Source organism: Ambystoma mexicanum, chromosome 4q (genome assembly GCF_040938575.1).
Source record: "Ambystoma mexicanum isolate Mex_15411 chromosome 4q, UKY_AmexF1_1, whole genome shotgun sequence".
NCBI lineage: Eukaryota > Metazoa > Chordata > Amphibia > Caudata > Ambystomatidae > Ambystoma > Ambystoma mexicanum.
In genome coordinates this window covers 651800195-651820513 of record NC_090928.1, presented here as the reverse complement: position 1 = coordinate 651820513, position 20319 = coordinate 651800195, and the positions used below count along the sequence as shown (strand labels likewise).

The 20319-nt window shown below is 43.5% G+C and overlaps 1 protein-coding gene across 5 annotated transcripts in view; it reads left to right on the top strand.

Annotated features, from left to right (window-relative positions):
* The window catches only part of LOC138467907 (coiled-coil domain-containing protein 102A-like), a 458996-nt gene that overhangs the window by 279744 nt on the left and 158933 nt on the right, over positions 1–20319 (top strand). For all 5 annotated transcript variants that reach the window (XM_069608227.1, XM_069608224.1, XM_069608225.1 and 2 more), the window contains one exon: positions 8619–8714. In XM_069608227.1, the coding sequence (XP_069464328.1) occupies positions 8619–8714 (96 nt within the window). The remainder of the gene's footprint in view (positions 1–8618; positions 8715–20319) is intronic.

Here is a 20319-nt window from a genome sequence, read left to right as displayed (position 1 = left end):
GGCATCCAGAGAAAGCTTCCTTCTCAGAATAATCATAAGAGAGACATTTGGCCTCATTACAAGTCCGGCGGTAACCGAGCAGGAAAAACCGGCAGGTTACTGCCGGAATCATATTACAATTCCGGCTCCGTGATTCACGGAATTACCGGGGCATTGTGACCTGGGAATACTGGAGGCGGAATTGTGTAAGTCCCCATTCCCATGGAGTCCCGACTCCATGGGGATGGGGACAATGGAAACACTGGTTCTGTCTATGACGGAGCCGGTGTTTCCATTTCTGCCTGCAGGCGGGTGGTGTTAAACCTGCCTGGTCAGACCTGGCGGGAGTGACACCTCCCTCCTGCAGGACTCTTAATCAGCCGGTCCGGAAAGAATGGTGGTGGCGGTTTTACCACCACCGTTCTTTCCGGACCGGCTGACTCATAATGAGAAAGAAAAATAAAGGGGTAGACCTGCACTATAGTCCCTGATCCTTCAGGTATTATACAGCAAAAAAATATATATTGGATCAGTAGAACGGGTTGACTCTGGCAAAATTTAGAACATATCACATTTTATTTCAATTACTTCATTACAAAAATGTATTTGATTTCATAAGTACTCTTAAAATTCAACAATTCATACCCTCATTCATAACCTAATACACTACCCATTCAGACATTTCAATCTAAAAAAACACACCATGTTATACCCTACACTCAGTCTTTTGCAGAGCATCCACTATTTTTCATTAACATATTCAACAGTGACCCAGTCCATAATATCAGGTGTCATTATATAGCTGGTGTGATGTTCAACCAGATGTCTTGTTTGTAGAAAAAACGTTGACACGTGTTTCGGTCAGAGACCTTCTTCAGGACGTCGGACAAGGAGGCAATGCTCCGCCCTATTCTTAGCTTGTATGGGCCAGTATTCAATCCCCTAGATGCAATTCTTAGGATCGTGAAAAGGACCAAAGGAATTAATCCTCCACTGGCCTCGGTATATATATCGAGCATACACCCGAGGGCAAAAAAGGCACTCTATCGGGACCTGCACGTTTGTGAAAGCAGGACATACACTAGTGTACTGGAGTCACTAGATCCTCCATGGACCCCCCGACAACTTGGTCCTATCGGTCCAATCTCAACCGAGACCCAGCAATCGCCTAATCCGAACGGCGTTGAACACACGCATAGCCGCCGACTCTACCACAGTTACAAGAGGGGTCTCTTTATCAATAGTGTTTTTAAGAATAGCGGAAGAAGCCAAGGAACTTCAAGAGTGATCTCCCTTTCATTGATCATGGAGAAGACCAGAGAAGCCTGGCACTGTGCGTCGTATTGAAAAGGAAGAACTGTTGGACATTTGGTCAAGCCAAGGAAAGTTCCTGGGAGGAACTAGAAGGACTCTTGAAGGCTGTCACCGGAGACTATCTGAAAAAACAGCCTTTAAGACTGATACAGTTTGACCAGGAGAAGGGAGTCATTCTCCTGGTCTCATCTTTTGTTGAATCAGAAGCTATTTCGAAAGATTGTCAGAAAACAGCTCCAAAGCTTTAAAGCTGAACCGGGGAAGGGAGTCATTCTCCTGGTGATCTTGACAACCACCTTGACGATGAACATCCAAGTTAGGTATGGAAAAACCTTTAGTTGTAGGTAGAGAAAGGTCCCTTTTCCTTTTTTTGTTAAATAAATCTCTTAAGTTGAAATGCCACCTTTTTGTCCCGCTCCTTCATCTGATTTACCACAGTACCATGTCACTGAACAATCCCCATCCAGTGCCGCTAAATCAGCAAAACTAAACATATTGTACAATACAGTATTTGGTAATGCATAGTATAGTTCTGGGGAACACATCCCTGCCTTTTGGAAATTCTTTTGTAGTTGAATCACAATTATACTATGCACTACAATATGAATCTAATATTGTGGATCTGTATCTATACAACATACATCACAAGATTTTAGTAAAAACCGAGAAAACAATACCTGTATGTGCCTTTTCTTAAGCATATGTACAACAAATGTCGATATTCCATTGTGTCTTAAATCTGTGCTTTTCTCATACAAGATTCATAGATTTCTATGAATTTTCGTTTGTCTTTGGACAATAACCCTGAGTGTGCATGGGACGCCAGTGTTCCACAGACCGTGCACACTGTTTCTCTTTCTTCTAAAAATCCAAACAACATTTAGTGTAGGATCAGGGTGTTTCCTAACTATACCCAATCACACAGCCACTGCCCTAAGCCAGCCCACTAATAATCACTAAGAGGTTTCAAATAAAAGATGGGCAGTCAGCTCACAAAAAGCTCACATAGGTACAGCATCCATTTTAGGATTGCCTCATCTTTCCCAAGAAAAAAGGAAGGTCCTAAAATAAAATAGCCCACAGAACAGGCTGGGACTGGCCTATAGGGCAATAGGGCAATGCCCGAACCAAAAACACAAAATGCTAGTGTGGGACAGTTTTTTTGGTCAAAGTGGGACACTTTTTTGGCCAATGTGTGTCACTTTGATTAGTTACTTCACCATGTGGCTTGTAGCTTTGACCAGTGCTGCTGAATAAATATTCTTTAAAATGCACAATTTGCATCACATTTGATTAAAAACCTCCTCCTTCAGTAGTACTCAAACAGTCTATCACAAAAGGAATGAATTGCCATTTGCAACTGCGGGCCACTTTTTCATTGGTGCCCGGCACAATGTTATGCCCCAGTCCGACCCTGCCAGAGTATGACTTAGGTGAAGGCAAATCTAAATAATGCCTGCTACCAACCTATTCTCTAAAAGCAATGTAGGGTGATCTAATCACCCTAAAGGACAAATGGGTCACTCAAGAAGCATCACTGGGCCAGGGGACCTTGTTGAACACCCACAGCCGCTCACATGTCTTTATTGTGCAGCAATTGCACCTCCTTCCAGGGAATGTAGAAACAAATCAGGGGTTGGGTCAGGGAGAACACACTTCCCCCTTTCATGTTGTCCCACAGCATGCAGGGGGAACTGCAAAGGGATGAGTGGCGTCCTGAATGTAGCACAGTAAATGCCCCACGAACAAGACATGGAACTTGCACAACTGTTTACTCTTAATGTGTGAAAAAGGTTTGCATGGGTGGGGGGACTTCAGTAGTCACTCTGACCACCAAATATAGGTCGGTGAGGGGACCCTAAAAAAGACCTCCAAAATTCCAAAAAACAACTTTGTACCTTAACAACAGGGCCAAAGCAGGCACATTCAGTTCTCATTTAAAGAAAAGATCTTCAACTATCTTCAGGCAGCCTATCCTCGTGCATCTTCATAATTCTGCAATTTGGTTACCTGGAACCATAACACTAACAGAACTTTAGTGAGCACAGCTTACTATGGGTCATGCAAGTCCTGTCCATGCCACGCCTATGCTTTTTGCAAATGGAGGAGGAAAAGAAGCCTGATGGCCTGCCCAATAATCTGTACCTGTTTCTATTACACTCTAGTTGTAGTGTAAGTTGCTTGTTGAGTACCATAGGAAATCTGAGAAATGATTTGCTAATAACTTTTGACTCGTACCATGGTGTTGGCTGGAATCTTGCAGACAAGGTACGAAACAACTTGGACAGGAAGCTTTGACCTGAGATCCATGTGGTGTCTGGGGTTACGATGTCTAATACGTTTTAAAATATTTGACGGAGAAGTGTGTGCCCCCTTCGCCCACAATTATAGGTTATATCTCTCAATGTGCTTTGCAGCGGAGAAGCTTTTCAGAAATGAAAAAGTTTTCCATCTTTTTTTTTTGCCAATGCAAGAGATAACCGTGGTTATACCAGAGGCTACCCGAAAAACAAAAAAGGCAGAAAAATGCAATTTGGAAGAGGAAACATGATAACATGGCACCAGACTAGAGGTGGGAGTGGGCGAAGACACCATGTTAGACCGGTGAGCTGGGCGGGGTGTAGAGACTAAGTTAAGAGCACAAACGATTTCCATAGCCATGGTTATTCGCCATGATAACCACAGCTACAGAACAGAAGATAACACGAGCAGCAATAAAAGTGTACCACACGGAAACACCAAGTCTTTGGGGGGTAATTGGTTGGGCTGGGGAGGTGAGGAGGCCTCAGAGGAGTGGGGGGAGCAGGCACAGAGGAGGGGGGGGGTACTTGGTGAGTGCCTGGGAGTGCAGAGAAGCATTTTCTTTTCTCGTTGTTTTTTGCCGATAACCACGAGTATCTGTAGTACATAGTTATTATATCTGCGTTATGGGGAACAAGTTAAACAAAAATATGTATTATTTGTACAGTTACAGCCAGGTAGGGGGTGATCACATGGCTAGTGGCCTGGTAGTGTTTTAAACAATAGAGTGAGCATGGGTGAAGTCCAGTAGTGTTCTTAAATATATAACGGGCACGGTCGAAGGTAGTCACATAACCCTGTGGACATAGAAATCTTTTATATACGACATTGAACTTACTTTAGCACATTGTGTTGATACAAGGACAAGAAAGACGACATGGAATGGCCCATCCTGTTAAAAGCTTGAAACACCTGCCCCAATTAATGGTAAATCTCTTTCACAAAGGTACCAATTGCAAGGTTCAAAGACAGTTGCTTGCCAGACATACAGCAGCGCCAGAACGGCTCTCGGCCCAATAAGTCTCCCGTGTTGGCAAATCGGAGGAAATTCATATGTCTCAGATATCTTACAGCAACGCAGTCAATCACAATGTTTCAGTGATTCAACTTGGTCTTTTCTGCATAATCTACAACCAAAAAAGTGATGGGTGGACGGTTTTGAATAAATCTGAACCATTGCTCCACACCACTGTTTGTTAGCCCATCTGCGCCATTGTAAAACGGGTCCAGCCATATGCAAATCAGTCATCTATTGCCACCATTGGTAGCAGCCAGGCCCAAACTGCTAGGCCAGGCCCCCTCTACACGGAAACACAAGCAACCCCAGACATGTTTTGGCCTTGTTGGGCCCTCCTCAATGAGGTGCGGCTTGGTTCCCTATGGCGCAACGAGCAAGGGACCCAAGTCTGGGCATACCCTCTCTCACATGGGGAGACAAACTACAACCAAAAAAGTGATGGGTGGAAGGTTTTGAATGAATCTGAACCACTGGCATTGCTCTCAGGAACTTTCCACACCACTGTTTTTTAGCTTGTCTGCGCCATTGCAAAAGGGATCCAGCCACATGCAAATCACTCATCTACTGCCACCAATGGTAGCAGCCCAGCCCGAACTGCTAGACCAGGTCCCCTCTGCATGGAAGCAAGCAACCCCAGGCATATTTTCTGCCTAATCTACATAACCTGAGGTTCTTGGGCAAGTCTCTCCTAGTGTCCACTACCTCCAACGTGACCAATGCATTAAGCCTAAATCTAAGCTACCACTTTCAATGGAAGGGGTAATGACATTTTTTTTTTTAAATCATGGGTGAGGTCATCATGGGAGAATATTGTTTGTTCTCTCAATAGTTAATACTTGTGTATCCGCACCCAGTTTTCAGTTGTGTCCCATAGTCCTACTTTTATTTCACCACGTTGAATCTTTCATGTCTACTTGTGAGGGTTACCTCAGACATCTGAATGTAGAGCTGAGTGTCTTTTGTGCAATTTTCAATCACCTTTAACTTTCCCTCTTGAGTTAACCTGCTTAATTCTGCAAATAGGATATTCCCCTCAGAAAAATGTATTTTAAAGTATTTTTTTTCCGCATATTATGTTCCCTTCAAATCGTGAAATGACCAATATTTATCATCATACAGGGTAAAAATGGTATTCAGTCCATACCTCGCAACGCTGAAAATAATTGAAGGCGGCATAAATTGTTGTCGCCATTTTAAGCACTGCTTTTATAACATAGATCTGTTAACTATGCTATGTGTCTACTTTTTGAATAAAATAACTCCAACTGCCTGAGCTCCTTATCACTCAAATGTTCCACCAGGCTAAAAAGATTTGTGGGCTGTTTTTTAACATGTATATTTATGAATTTCAACTGATAGGAAACCCAGTGCCCCCCTGTGTGAATGTACACGTTGGGCACATTTCACAGCACACATCTGTGAGTCACAGATCTGCTTGTGGTTTGGAAAATGTACTCCTTTATGAGTTATTGCACATTAGTATTTACCAACAGAATAAATGCAGTCAAGTGCTGCCCTCAGATGCAAAGCATTGTTGTCCTGATGGACTCGGAATCTCGCAGGCATGCAGTGTTCGGCACCACACATCCACGAAGGAGGGGTCTATGCTTCTGCCGCATCTGCGTTCTATCACCCACTCAAACTGGCTGCTGAGCTGCTTACATATTCAGCAGTGGGAGAAGGAGCCCAGAGCAAGACGATATAGTGACCGGAGGCAATATACCCAGAAATCTGTTGGCAAGGTGGAAATACTGATTCCTAGTGGTTTTCAGGTGGACACCTAAACTAGGGTTGGAGTTCTTGATAAGTTACTCTTCGTTAGTATTCTTTACTTGTCAGGAATTGTCTCAAGACGCATACAATCACCATGTGAAGTGTCTCATGGAATGATAAGCACTGCACATTGCTTCATCTGAAACAGTACGGCATATGGGATGGACAAGGAGCGCTTTTTTTATACCACGATTTGAGGAAACTCAATAAAACGTTGTATCAATATGAAACCAGCGAATTTATTCATATGAAGGAAATGTGAACAATGGGTTCAATGATGCCCTATTGTCTCAAAGGAAGTAATTAGTCTACAACCCTATGGCACCATGTCCTTGGTCTCCTTATGTTATTTTATTTACTGCCTATAGCTTGGCATTAATGAATGCTTCGTTTCTGCGGTATTCATTACATACAAGCAGGTACCCACAGCATTTGTTATCCTGGAGAAACCATTACCTATTGTCTTCATTTGAAAATCTTTTCGGATGAGTATACCTCCGGAAAGGTTTGTGGGTGGAATAATCTTCGACGTAGGTGCTGTTAGTGCAGCGTGCCCAATTCTGTGGTGTCGATTCCCTTGTGTGTGTTTATACAGTTATAGCATTTATGGATTTTGGGAGATCATATGCTACTGATATGCCCAAAGGAAAAATGTAGGGGGCACCCTACACTTAATGCTGAATATCCTTGAATGTTGATGTACCTTATATAGTATCAAGCTGCAGATCTCAAACTATATTGTCTCTCTGGATTTTTTGGAGTCTGTGTATGTCATTACATTTTTTGACATAAATAGATGACTGATAAAAATGTAAATCAGCCAGTAATGTTGGAGCGAAATAGGATTCAATTTCTCTTCCTTTGGTGCTTAGACAGTGCTTAAAAGGGTGATTTTAAGCATAAACCATAGCTGTGGTTGTAAGTGCAGCGCCCACATGTTGCCCCAATACTGACCCCGGCGCCTACCTAGATTGATATGCATGCTTCCGGGGTATCACTTCTTCCCTTGGGGCTATCATGGCTGGCTGCCTCTCAGCCAACTCGAGCAAGCCCTCAATGTGCTGCCATGATACAAGTTAGTCAGTCCCTTCATGAGGTCATCCAGCTTAAGTGTATGCTCTGTTCTCGCAATGACCATCCAGCAGGCGTTGTTTGGGCACTATAGAGAAAGACCACCTCTCGCGTGAACACAGAGAAGAGTGTGGCCTCCTAGAAGGCAATAGTCAGTGCACGTGGATGCCTTAGGTTTACAGAGTGTAATTAGGATCTTACTGTGGTATGTGAACTGTACACAATTAGACATTCAATGATCTTCCTGGCCACACTCCAGCCAAGCCATTCTTGGTGTTTATTTTAATTTATTGTACTCACGGGTTTCGGGGTGTAACCTACTATAACACAGAGATAATGGTGCTAGGGTACTAAAAGGGTTTGCTGCATAAGGTGTTTTGAGTTATACATTCCAAAGAGAAAATCACCAATGTTTACCTCCACCGCAGAATTGGAGGTAAAAATTGTACAATGGCCCAAAAGGTTTTTAAAACTTCACTCTACAGAATGCAAGCGCTTCAATGTAGGGAAACACGTTTTTACATCAAGCCATTGATGGAGTGTGAATTACTGGGTCATTGCGGCCTTGCCGGACCTGGTATTTGCCCATTCCTGGGCACCGGAAAATATTCTTCCCCATTCCCGTTTGAGCCTCATAAGGCTCAATGGGAATGGGGAAGCCGAATGCATCTGCGATCCCCACTCACTATCATAACCTGGACATGCATAAACCGTGTAGAATTGACCCTTTCATGCATCATAAACAATGCACTGAATTGTTAAGTATCACTGCTGTACATTATCAACTTCCACCATCAATTGAATGGTGGAAATGGATAAACAATACAAATTGGTATTATTGGTGATATATATTGTGCTTAATGCCAGGCTCGACCAGCTGCTAAGTGCTAGACCTAGGATCAAACCCCTATTTCACTGGCATTGCCCTGTACCTAAGGGGAGCGTGTTGCCCCTGAGCTATCCTCCCAGCTAGAATACTGTTGGCTCTATTCCAGAAATACCAGCACTCACAATTTTGGGGATTTTGCAGAATACAGCTGGTGATAATGACATCCGATGGTATTCCTGGCAAAAATGTGCCAAACTCCTAATGAGCCCAACGATCTGTATTATGTAGAAGAACGCGTTTTACAAGGAGATGATATTTAAATTCTCTTTCCAGGAAATCATTCTACTGCAACTCGAGACAACAAAATCAGAACTGGAAAAGTTGAAGAAAAGAAGAGCTTTGACATTATCAGAGCTGCGGAAGGAAAAGGTACCAATTTGTATTTCTGTCAATGGTTGCAAACAATCACTCTGTATCTAGGTGAGCTCGTTTTTGCATTTTTCGCTGATCTTGTCGCTTCTTTAAAGATGACCTGCCGTGTTTGCCCAGCAGTACGTGTGAATTGTAGATTGCAATCTTTGGGTTATAGGCACCTAAGAATAAAACCTTTTTCAAACACCAATGAGTTTTTACTAAGTTTGATTTATTCTTGATACATACAATTCAATTTAATGAACAGTTAGTGCTTATTTGAATCTTGATTTAAATGATCGTGCTTCTTTTGCTTTTAATGTCTATATTCTCTCAATTCTTTATTCTCTTACTGTCCAGATTATTTTAAATCCTCAATTCTCAATCTTTTTTGAATTTTTTCTGAGTACATTCTCGTGCTTTTTATGCCTTCAATCTACTTCACTTTTGTGTTGGCAGATCCTGTATTAGCATACTCCAAAAAAGAAGTATTGTTTTTTTTATATGCTAGCCATGAGGCCACCAGGTGGAGCAAACCAGCGTCTGCTTCACTCAGGCCACAAAATGCATTCAGCAATGATAATGCATTGAGGTGCCGGAATTCCCAGCATTTTTTCCAGACCGGGGAAGTTGTATATGTTATCTAGGGTTGATCTTGCTGCTGTTTGCTGCTCACACACAGTTGTGTTGCAGAAACTCAGGTTGTCATCCTCTCTGGGGCGCTCTTCCGTTTTTTAAATCTTAACAATACTGGCTTTTACTTACAAGTTTTCCTGAGAATATCCCACTTTCTTCCTCTGAAGTTGCACCATTTAGAAATGTGGTAATTGCACTGGTGTGGACAACATCCATTTGCACTTCTGTGCATTAGGGCCCCTCTGTGCCATTTTCAACTTTTCCACCAAGTAGTGTAGAAGCAAAGTGTAAAACTCAGACGAAATCACCTGTATGCCTCGCTCTTCCACTACGTCAGTAGAAAAGTAACTGCCTCACACCATTAATGATGGCGGGAGGCATGCATGATGGATTCCAAAGGAATCCCCTTGCTTTTACCAGGTACAGTCATGCGAATTACAGAGGAAGGCACTGGTTCAATGCCAGCATGAAAAGGCATGCTGGCGCTAGAAACCATGTGTCCTCTTGAGGCAGAGCAAGGAAGCTTCATAGACACGGTTTGTCCATTCAGTGCCCCCACTATGCTTCAAAACTAAATAAAAATCCTACAGATTGTTAAAGAAGGCGTTTAACAGGCATAACACAGCCTTAACTCCTCCTTTTACCATCCATGGGACTTTCAAAATGAGCCTCCTTTATGCTAAATCCCCCATAACAAACAAACAATGGGGCTATTTTCTACGACAGGGGCTGCAAAAATAAGGTATTAGCAGTTTACAAGTTAGCCAAAATTGTGGGAGCCCCCATACCGACAACAACCCCAGCCAAATAACTTGTTATCTGCGATGGTTGCCGCTTACTGTACCTTTCACAGAGGATAACTATCTATTTGCATATCGGTCTTGTACCACCCACTAGGACAGTCCAGCACCTGAAATGCAACTTAATTCTCTGCTTAACAAAATCACACTAAGAACCCCAGACATGCTCTTCTGCCTTATTGGTCTTTGTATAGGGTTTCTACTCCTACCTACCTGTGGGCCATCCTTATATGCTTTGCACTACTTCTTCTTGTCACTATAGGAGCCCTGCCCTAACCCGGCTACAGATTGCCTCCATTGTTCCGGAGGTATACCACTGTAACCATATGGACATTCAGGACGGTTTGGACAGACTGAAGCAATGATTGATCGGCCAATCATTTTCAGGTACCTTTGATTCAGAGCACTCTTTTAGAGCCAAGTCTTGCCCCACCCCTGGTGCTCCAAGTCCTACATTCTTGCACCAGTCTCTTACAGTCACCATTACCTCGGCACCCGTGGTCTCCCCTCGTTCAGGGCATGTAGACACCCTTCTTGAGTGTCTCTAAAGCTAGATACACTATACGAGTCTCTTTGGCTCAGCACGTGTCTTGTGTTCTCTCTAGTCTCCCTATAGTTTTCGCATCCTGATTGGATTTCTATTGAACGGGAAGGTCTCCCTATCTAATCCGTCTGGCAGTATCTTCTTGGACAAAATACAGTAGGTTATTTTGCAACCTACTTGTCATCTGGGCACTTAGAGGAGGCCCCCTGACCACTCTTATATTGCATGTGATCCAGTGATGTGGGTTTGGGTGAGGTCGTGGATTGGCTTGTGACCCCCACCTCTCTAGGTACACAAGGTGTTTGGTGTTGGAGTCACATGCTATCCCTTTCTGCATGTTTTTTCTCGTTGGTGATGTAACTCTATGTGGGCTTGCATGTTTCATGTTTCATTTTTTAATTGGGCATTGGTTCCTTTTTATCCACATGGGTTGGATACCTGTTTTTTATGATCTTCTAATGGTCTGCTTCTTCACATCCACAGTGCTCCAATTTCCCTGGGGTCCTGAAGAAAGCTGCATCCTCACCTACCCGCCAAAACATCCACTTCTAGCATCATGCACTTTTGTAAAGACAGGGTGCCTGATGTCATTATGCAGTAAGATAGCTCAGCGGATTGAGCATTCGCTGCTGCGATCTGAGTGTGATCTGAGTGTGATCTGCAGGTCGCAGCTTTGTATCCTGGCAAAGTCAACTCAGCCTTTTATCCTTCCGAGGTCGATAAATGAGTACCAATTTCGGTTTGGCTGCTATTGTATGTAAATATGTGCTCTGTAAAGCGCTTTGGATAAAGGTGAATATATAAATAACACATTATTAGGCCGCGAATACGCAAATAAGATGCTGGGCTTCAACATCTGGACATCCAAATAACTACCTTATCCTCTAGATTAGGAGTTGAATGGGGGATGGTCTTCATTCTCATTTCCATACCTTCATTCTGGTAGGGGGTAATCCAGACAGTAATTGAAAATGCAATTGATCTTATGTACGCAATTGATGTGGGAAAATGTGTTCCCCCTTTCTCTTTCATATGTTTACATTATTTTGTATTATGTTGCACACAAGAGAATAAGCACCTTGTCTTATTAATTTTGTATTTGTTCCATGTAGTTTTTTTAATACTTCTACTCGATGGACGATTCATTTGTCTAAAATATAATACAAAATATCATACTTTGTTTATTAAATATTCATTGTATGTCACATTAATTTTCTTTGTCCTAGCCCCAACTGCCTGCGGCTTCATTTATTGTATGGCCAAATAACTTTAACCAATATCAGGCTTTTGAATGGTTGGAAAGTAACTTTCTTGTTTTGCTCTCTAGCGATGATAACAGCCGAAGAGGGCAGGACGGCTTCGGACAAACATACATCTGGCCTTTCATAATATAGTATGATATATTGCATTGCATTGGTTAAAAACAGTAAAATAAGTACTTTTGGAAATTTATCAGTAAAGCAAATCTATAAGAAAAATACTTTAATTGGATCAACGCTGATTCCACCTTCAGAAAACACAATGTAGACGCGTAGCCTAACCACTGAGCCTGTAGGGTTCATAGAAAGGCGAGGAAGAGGTTAAAACATATAGGAAACCATCCTATAAGGCCAACAAACAGTAGATAAAACTAGAATTACAGTAATAAGCCTGAATCGTTCCAGTTCACCCCACAAAATAAGTTGCAGACCTGTAAATACAATTAGTTACTGTAACAGCATTGTTTCCTATGTGAAAGAATGAAGTACAGGGATTGATTATACTAAAATGTGTAACACAACACTGGTACTATTCTACATTTCTCTTACAGGGAGCAACGAGACAACTCCAATAGGCCTGCTATGGTTATGGGGAAAAGTTAGGCAAGCTCTTCTTTTAAACCACAGGTACAGCAAGAGGGGCAAGCAGCCAGATGGGGAGCATGATGGCCCCCTCAAATATTTCCAGCCCAAGGTTTGAGAACCAGCAGGCCAGGAAGAGCTGGTGGTAGAGCCAGCTCATGGGCATGGCCCACTATAGTTAAGGAAGGTGTCCAATGTTAGAAAGGTGGACTGCAAAACTTCTCTGCTCCCAGACCAAGGGGTCCATGGAAATAGGACCATCACCGTCTAAGGACCTAGAGACAAGTAATCAAAATTCTGGCTGCTGCATATTCAGTCCAGGAATGATGGATGACCGGTGAGTTTGGGTGTTGGGTGTAGGTACAGCTAGCAGAAGCGGGCGCTCCAGTTGGTGTAACTCAAGCTTGCAACCCAGCCATGGCATAGATGAAAGAAGAGACCTCAGGAGATGACCTATGAGGGGAAGTACAAGACAACACTAACAGCAGTGAGAGGGTACAGCCAGTCAACAGGAAAATGGCCCCACTGAGAAGACAGTGGCTGGAGATTACCCAGGACAACCCACAACATAGCCGAGGAAGAGCAGTTAGCTACCACTCACATTTTCAGTCCAGGAAAGTAATGCGAGACCACAAACATTAGGCGCTTGGGCCATAGGGATGTTACCAGGGGTACAGCCACTGCTAGTGAAGAAGAGTACAGCAAAGATAGGCAACCCAACCATCAAAGAGGAATGTAAAAGCAAAAGAAGAACTCCTCCTGCTTTGCGCTGGGGATGGATGGTGGGGGTGATCATGGGGGCTGGCTACCATCACTGGTTGAGTGATGTAGGGCCCAGGCCTGCGTAGGGAAAATTCCCTGTTCAGCCCTACTATCCCAAAGACTTTGAGCACGGGCCTTATGAGTTCAACGGTCCCTTTAAGGGACAGTCAGAATAATGCAGGGTTGAAAGAGAGATCCACTGTGCCTTTACGGAAAAGCCCAGACCACGTGCACTGGTAATTGATGTGCTTCTCACGCATATAATGGTGTCACATAAAATGGCTTCCCTGTTGTAACTCAAGCAATCAAGTTTTCCCTGGGAGAGTAGTTGGAAAGGTGAGCACTGTCAGCCCCAACGGCATAGATAGAGCACAGGGGGCGGGGATGTCAGGCGTAATAACAACACATAGGTTCACCCAGGATGGCAAATGGGCTTCTTATAGGCTTGGTCCACAGATTAATCATCCTGGTCACCATGTCAACCTAGCGGTAGCCAAACTAAATTCCGCACCAGGCAAGAATTGGGAAGGAGAATGGCCCGAGGAGAGACTTTTAGATGGTGGGTAGATGCAGTTCTTAAATAAAACTTCAGTCCAGAAGACACTAGAGACTATCCTAGGTCCATAGAACTGCAAATCCCAAGTTCCCCACACCTAGGCCGCTCACCTGGGTTCAGTTAAGACAGAGAGGGGAAGAACATCATAAGACTATAGGACAAGGTGGTACAGTTAAGTGCTTAGAAGGAGCAGAATATTGTTAGGGGGAGGAGCGAGAGTGTGCATTAGCAGAGAGGTGGAAGAACAGTAGTGAGGAGAAAAAAGTGGAGGACTGTAAGTCACACAGGGGTACACCTCAGAGGGGCGGAGGCACAAACTCATGGCGGAATGAGGAGGAGGTGAGAGACAGCACAATATAGATGCACTGTTCTACTAATTGACAAAATTGTCTACAACCTCAGTGTAGCCAAAGATAAATTACAACAGTGACCATCCTACCCCACAACACACTTTACGGGTGATAGGTTTACCCTACAACCAAAATGCCTTTCTTAAAAAGCACCCCATACTGATATCCATATAGGCTACTAAAGGCAACAGTCAGAAAAAGGGTAGCAGTGGTAGATGGTCTTGAGTGGATCTTCTAGTCACATAAAAAATTGAAAAACCATGGATGACAGCAAAAGGTCTACGGGATGCCCAAAGTTAGGAAAAAGGAATCCCAAAATTGAATTCTGCCCTAACAAACTTCTGGGAAAGCAAAGTCTTCCAGCAATGAAAACAACAAATGGTTCACAAGTGCTGGTTTACAGTGGCGAAACACATACATACCTGTTGATCCATTAACAGAATGCATAGAATTCCCAAGCAGGCTCGAAATAACAGCTGTAACGTTCAAATTCCTCAAACTATATAAAACTCCCACAAACTCTGACTGCCACCCGCCCTCAATACCAGTCACTGAAGATCACAAATTTGGGACAGAACTTTGATGACCAGATTGCTTTCAATAACTACATTTACAAAGTGATAAAGACTTGTAACCATAGTACCATATCCACCTTGCCACATGCATCATTCTGGCAAGGAAAAGCAATCTACGGTCCTACCCCAGAAAAGTAAAAGTGAATTGTGGACTTCTGTAAACCCATGTATGTTTTATGAGCAGTTTAAACGAAATAAAAGTTGGAAATGGCCATGCATATTTATTTTAGCTTTAGAAAAAGATGTGTGGTAATTCCGATCTACAGGAAAGACACATTAACCACAAAGACTTGCTGGAGGGCAGATGGATGGTAATATAGTGGGCGATAGCCTGATCCTCATTTTGACATAAGGTCTGATGGGTATTCCCCATTTACCTTGCAGAAAAAACCTCTTCAACACTTGCTTCTTCTACATTGACTTGGTCAGACATTCACTTCTTCAATAATGTACTTCTTCTGGTCGTGAAAGGAGCCTCTTCCCCATAAGGTTCAGAGGGAGGCCAGGTAACCAGTTAGTGCAGCAGACAAGAACATCAGCAAGGGAGAGAGAGAGCAATAGCAGAAGTGAAAAGGAAGGTCTTGAGTTGCTATCAGGAACCTGAGGTGCTCCTGCTCAAGTTGGAGAGAGGCAGGGAGGCTGTTCCAGAGGGAGGCACCAGCTGAGGAGTGAGATCGACCCCCACTCTCAGCCTGGAGAAGCGCCTGACCCTCAGTGAGTTGGAGGTGGATGAGCGGAGAGCTCGAGAAGGAAGATGTTTTGAAAGAGAAAGTTGGAGGTAGAGCGGTCCCGGGCTCCAGAAAGCCTTGTGGACAATGCAGAGGGTCTTGAACTTGATCCTTGCAGCCACCGGGAGCCAGTGGAGAGATTTCAGGGCTGAAGATATACGATCCCTGGACTTGAGGCCAATGACACGTCTTGCAGTCCTGTTTTGGATTAGTTGCAGAGGGCGAAGAGTAGAGGCAGGCAGATTTAGAAAGAGGCTGCTGCAGTAGTTCAGCCTAGAGAGAACCAGGGCTCTGGCGACTCTGAGCTTCTGGGGGAAAATGAGAAAAGGAAGAATACCTCTGAAGAGGTGCACCTGGTAGTAGGACTTCTTAGAGACCTCCATGATGTGAGGAGAGAAGGAGAGGGTGGAGTCGAAGATGACACCAAGGCTTTTTGCCTCACAGGAAGGCACAGTTAGAGGGCCCAAGGAGGGCAGCCAGAGTGAAAGAGGGAACGCAGGAGCAGGGATCCAACGTGGAGGATGTCAGTCTAACTGCCATTCAGGCAGAGATCATTAGAGGCACACCATTTTGGAAAAGTGAAATACAGAAGAAGTAAGGGTATGAACAGGTAAATGTGACGAAGTGAATGTATGGTGAAGAGAATCCCAAAGAAGTAGAGACATACGTCTGTCTGATCAAGAGGTGGTTTCCTTCTTTGAACATCTATCAGTGTTCCCTAAATGCAGGCGGACACCAATACATGTGGTTTGTCTTATAATGCAGCAAATTCTCCTGCCTGTCTCTTAAGGTGAAGAGTGGGGCGACCAGGGGGCCAGGTGCTGCAACTGGCTAAGGCAGGAATGGCCTGAGGGTGGTAGGAGGAGGATCTTCTATTCCACCTCACCACACACTGACTGTGTGGCAGGGGCTTCTCACCAAAGGCTAACTGAGGGCAATATCCTTTTAAAAGACCAACTCACCCCAGAAGGGTCAGTTTATCATATCACTTTCCTTGAGTCGAGCAAATCCAAAAATGGACTGGGTAGCCTATGCTTAGTCAGACTGCGGCATTGTTTGTGGAGCACCATGGTTGAGCAAATAGTGAGCAGGAGTTAGAGCACTCATTTGTGGTCTTCTGAGCGTACTACTCACTCATTTATTGCCAAGTATTTGCGAAGGGGGGCGGGGGGACAGGAAAAGTCACAGAGCGCTGGATTCCTTCATGTCAGCCTTCACCTGCATGCACATACTATGAAAATCCAAGATGGCAAAATGCCTCTAAGAAGGCAGCAGAAGCAGGGTCTCCCAGGCCGCAGGTAGTACAGGCAGGCAAAGTCAGTAGCCAGTTGTTTCCAGGCACAAAAAGGCTCACACCCAAAGACTATAAAGTGGGGGGCAATCCCCAAGGAGCATTGGACTGGCCTAAAAGGACGTCTGGAGATTTTGCAGTGGGCCTCTGTACCGAGGGTCTATTTTGTGTGGGTGAATAAACAGAATTTTGGGTACACTATAGTGGCTGGGATAGAGTTCAGATTGTTTCTTGAAAATGGGGGGGGGTGGTGGACCTTGACGTTCACTCCCAATGTGCATACGTGGGCAATGACATGATATGCATTCTGCGAGAGCGGGAAGGAGGAGATGGCCAGCAGTCCCCAGTGAGGCACTATTCCCTATATGTGTGGCCCTGTGATAAAGAGAGCTATTCTGTGTCAGACTCTGGGCCTCATTACGAGATGGGCGGTAGCCATGGTGGCTCCCATACCGTGACCGAGTCCAGTCTTATTCAATGGGGATTTACCGGTGTAGTCCGACCCTGGAGGGACCGGTAAGTCCCCATTGAACAAACCATTCCCCATTCCCATTTGAGCCCCCATAGGCCTCAACGGGAATGGGGAGGGTGCTAATAACGGGCTTGCTACTTGCAAGCCCGTTATTAGCGCCCTGGTCCCTTAGCGGGACCCGTAAGGGAGGTGTGGTCAGACCACACATTCCTTACGGTCCCCAACAAGGGACCTTGGAATAGGGCGGTAAAGGATTACCGGCACCGGTCTCCTTACCGGTGCCCGGTATCCCTTACCGCCCACCTCGTAATGAGGCTGTTTTGGTAGGCAGTCACTGTTTCAGTTGTCTTGTGAAAGAGGAACAGTTAAGAGAGAAGCAAGGGAAGCTCCCGGTTGAAGGTTTCTGTGATTTCATGATTGATATTATCTAGAGATTTCACAGGAAATGGAAATTGCAATACTGTCCTGGAGCATAATCATAATTTTTATTTCTTTATTTTTTTTATTTATTGTTTTGGTTTATTTACAAACCTTTACAATATCGTAAAAAAGAACATTACACAATTTGACAAGATTTTGTCAAACATTAGATACAATAAAATTCCAAACTTAAAATCCAAGTTAATCCTTTTGTATCAAAAGATATACATCCGTCTGAATTTATCTGTCTAAATGTACACTTCATTACATTAACTAAGCAAGAAAAAGAGAAAAGAAGAAAAAAACACAGATAAAACAATATCCTCAAATCCATATCTGTGTAAATCAAAAATCATTAAAATCATTTACCCTTATTAACTTAAGTCACAGACGTTTCTCAAAAAGGTTGTCACAGCGATTTTTAAGCTTAAACAATTATCGTGCAGCATTCTATGCCATATGAAGTCTCTTTGTACTTCGTGTACCGAAACTACACATTTTGAGAAATACTTAATCCTCTGAGCCTTTAAACCAGGGCATACCAATAAAACATGTTGAAGAGTTTCAACAACATCAGCCATTTTACAATATCTACACCAAGGATCGCCCTCTATCGAACAATTTCTAATGCATAGTATTTGATTGGTGGATAATACATTAAAACGAAAGCGCATGAAATCACTACGCAACTTCTTGCTCGGGTATTTGATCAAATAACTTTCCATATCGGCCTGCCATTTCAAAATAGAGCAGGCCGATTTGTACAGTTTAGAATCTAGGATTGTTGTTTTTGTTGTTTGCCAATCCGTGCCCCTTAGACTAAACTTCACTTTACCGGGTTTGTTGCATAGTGAGATCATAGATAGACCAAGCTCTTTCAAACAGGTCTCACTTTCAACTATTAAAGCTTTCATAAAAGTATTTGTTAGTTCACCATAAGCACATTTATACAGAGTATTATCTTTACTGGTTTTGCATTTTTTCCAGAGACAGAGTCTCTTCCAAACCGCATAAGAAGTGAGTGAATGCAAACCTAACTCATATCTAATAAGAGCTATGGGTATACATTTAGGCAAAAACCATAAAACTACTCTCCAGATTTTCCCGTCGATAGCGGTCAAATGGGAGTGTAATTCACTGGTGAATAAGTCAATACCATAAGTTAAACGTGGTATGACCTTTTTAATATAGAAATCCCTTAGCGGAACCATCGTAAATTTACCGTATTTGTTGTCAATCACCTTCATTTGTCTGATCGCTATGTCCGATTTCAAACTTAACTGACTTTTTATCAGGGCTAAAGAATCCTGTCCAAAAATATAGTCCAAAGTTGATTCTAAACCCCTGGCTTTCCAAGTATGTTGGCTCCCACTTAGAAGTTCTAACCCCACAGATTCCGCGAAATGCATCCATAGTCTACCACGCAGGATACCATAGCCACCTTTCTGTAGCAGCTGCTCCATATTGGCCAACATTTCATCCCCCACTATCGGTTCACACAGACAATTAGCATTCAAGTCACCAGCCACAATAATTTGACCTCCCTGATTTGTCTCACGCCAAGATTCAATAGGCATTCCCAATTTTTTAAGTTCCTTTCTGAGTTGCAAGTCGGTCAATTCACTCAGATTCCAATAGATGTTGATAAACAGAATAAGGAACGGCTCCTTGGTTGTGTCTAATTTGAATGCAGTAGCAAGACAGTGATGATCAACGCACCATTCCCCCATTTTAGACCATGTGTAGATTTGTTTGATGGCTATCAGTAGTCCTCCTTTGGGACGACCCTTGTTGGTACCCCGAGCATTAATATTGACCACAGTGAACCCTTCCCAACACAACTGCTCCCTAGACCAAGTTTACTGGAGAAAAACAAAGTCATATTGTGAGAGAAAGCTCATACATTTTTCATTGTTCAAAAGGTTAACACAGCCCCTTGAGTTCCAACTCACAAATTTAAAGAACGAGCAGGAGCTAGAGAGGTTGGCCAAGTTTCCTTAGCGAATCAATGGATTCCCTCAGGGTCAAGGCCAACCACCTCCATTCCTGCTTATTCAGGTTTGATTCCTCATCAGAAGAGTTGGTGGTATGGCTCAGTTGAGATTGCCCTTGCTCAAGCGGCCTAGGTTTCTGTTGTACAACTACTGGGGGCTTTTATTCATATATGTCAAAACCCAATTTTTGGAAAAGCTCAGATTCCATCAGTAGGACAGATCTTATCAAAGCAGATGGTATTACAAGTCTAACGTGATCATATCTAAACTTATGAATAAAGTCTACCAAAATAATGTCGGCAGAGGTAATCAGATTAAATTCCGGCATAGTGGCTAGAAGGGATAAGATGTATGATCGATTCAGTGTAATGGGAGTTTGATCTTGAAATAAAACAGTTAGTATCAAACCCGGAATCTCCGGGAAGGTTGGTTGTTTCAGATCAGAACCCATGTTACCAAATGAAGATACCCCATTTTCAGGTTCATATTCACGGGATTTTGCCACCTTGTCTGATCCTCCAATTCCTTGGTCTGTTCTTATCGACCCATTCAATACATAGCCCTGGGTAGAGACAGACTCCTTGCCCGAAGGCAAGCTCTGTTGGATGGGTCCTAGAGTGTAATTACTCGTGGGAGTACAATTTTCACCCAGAA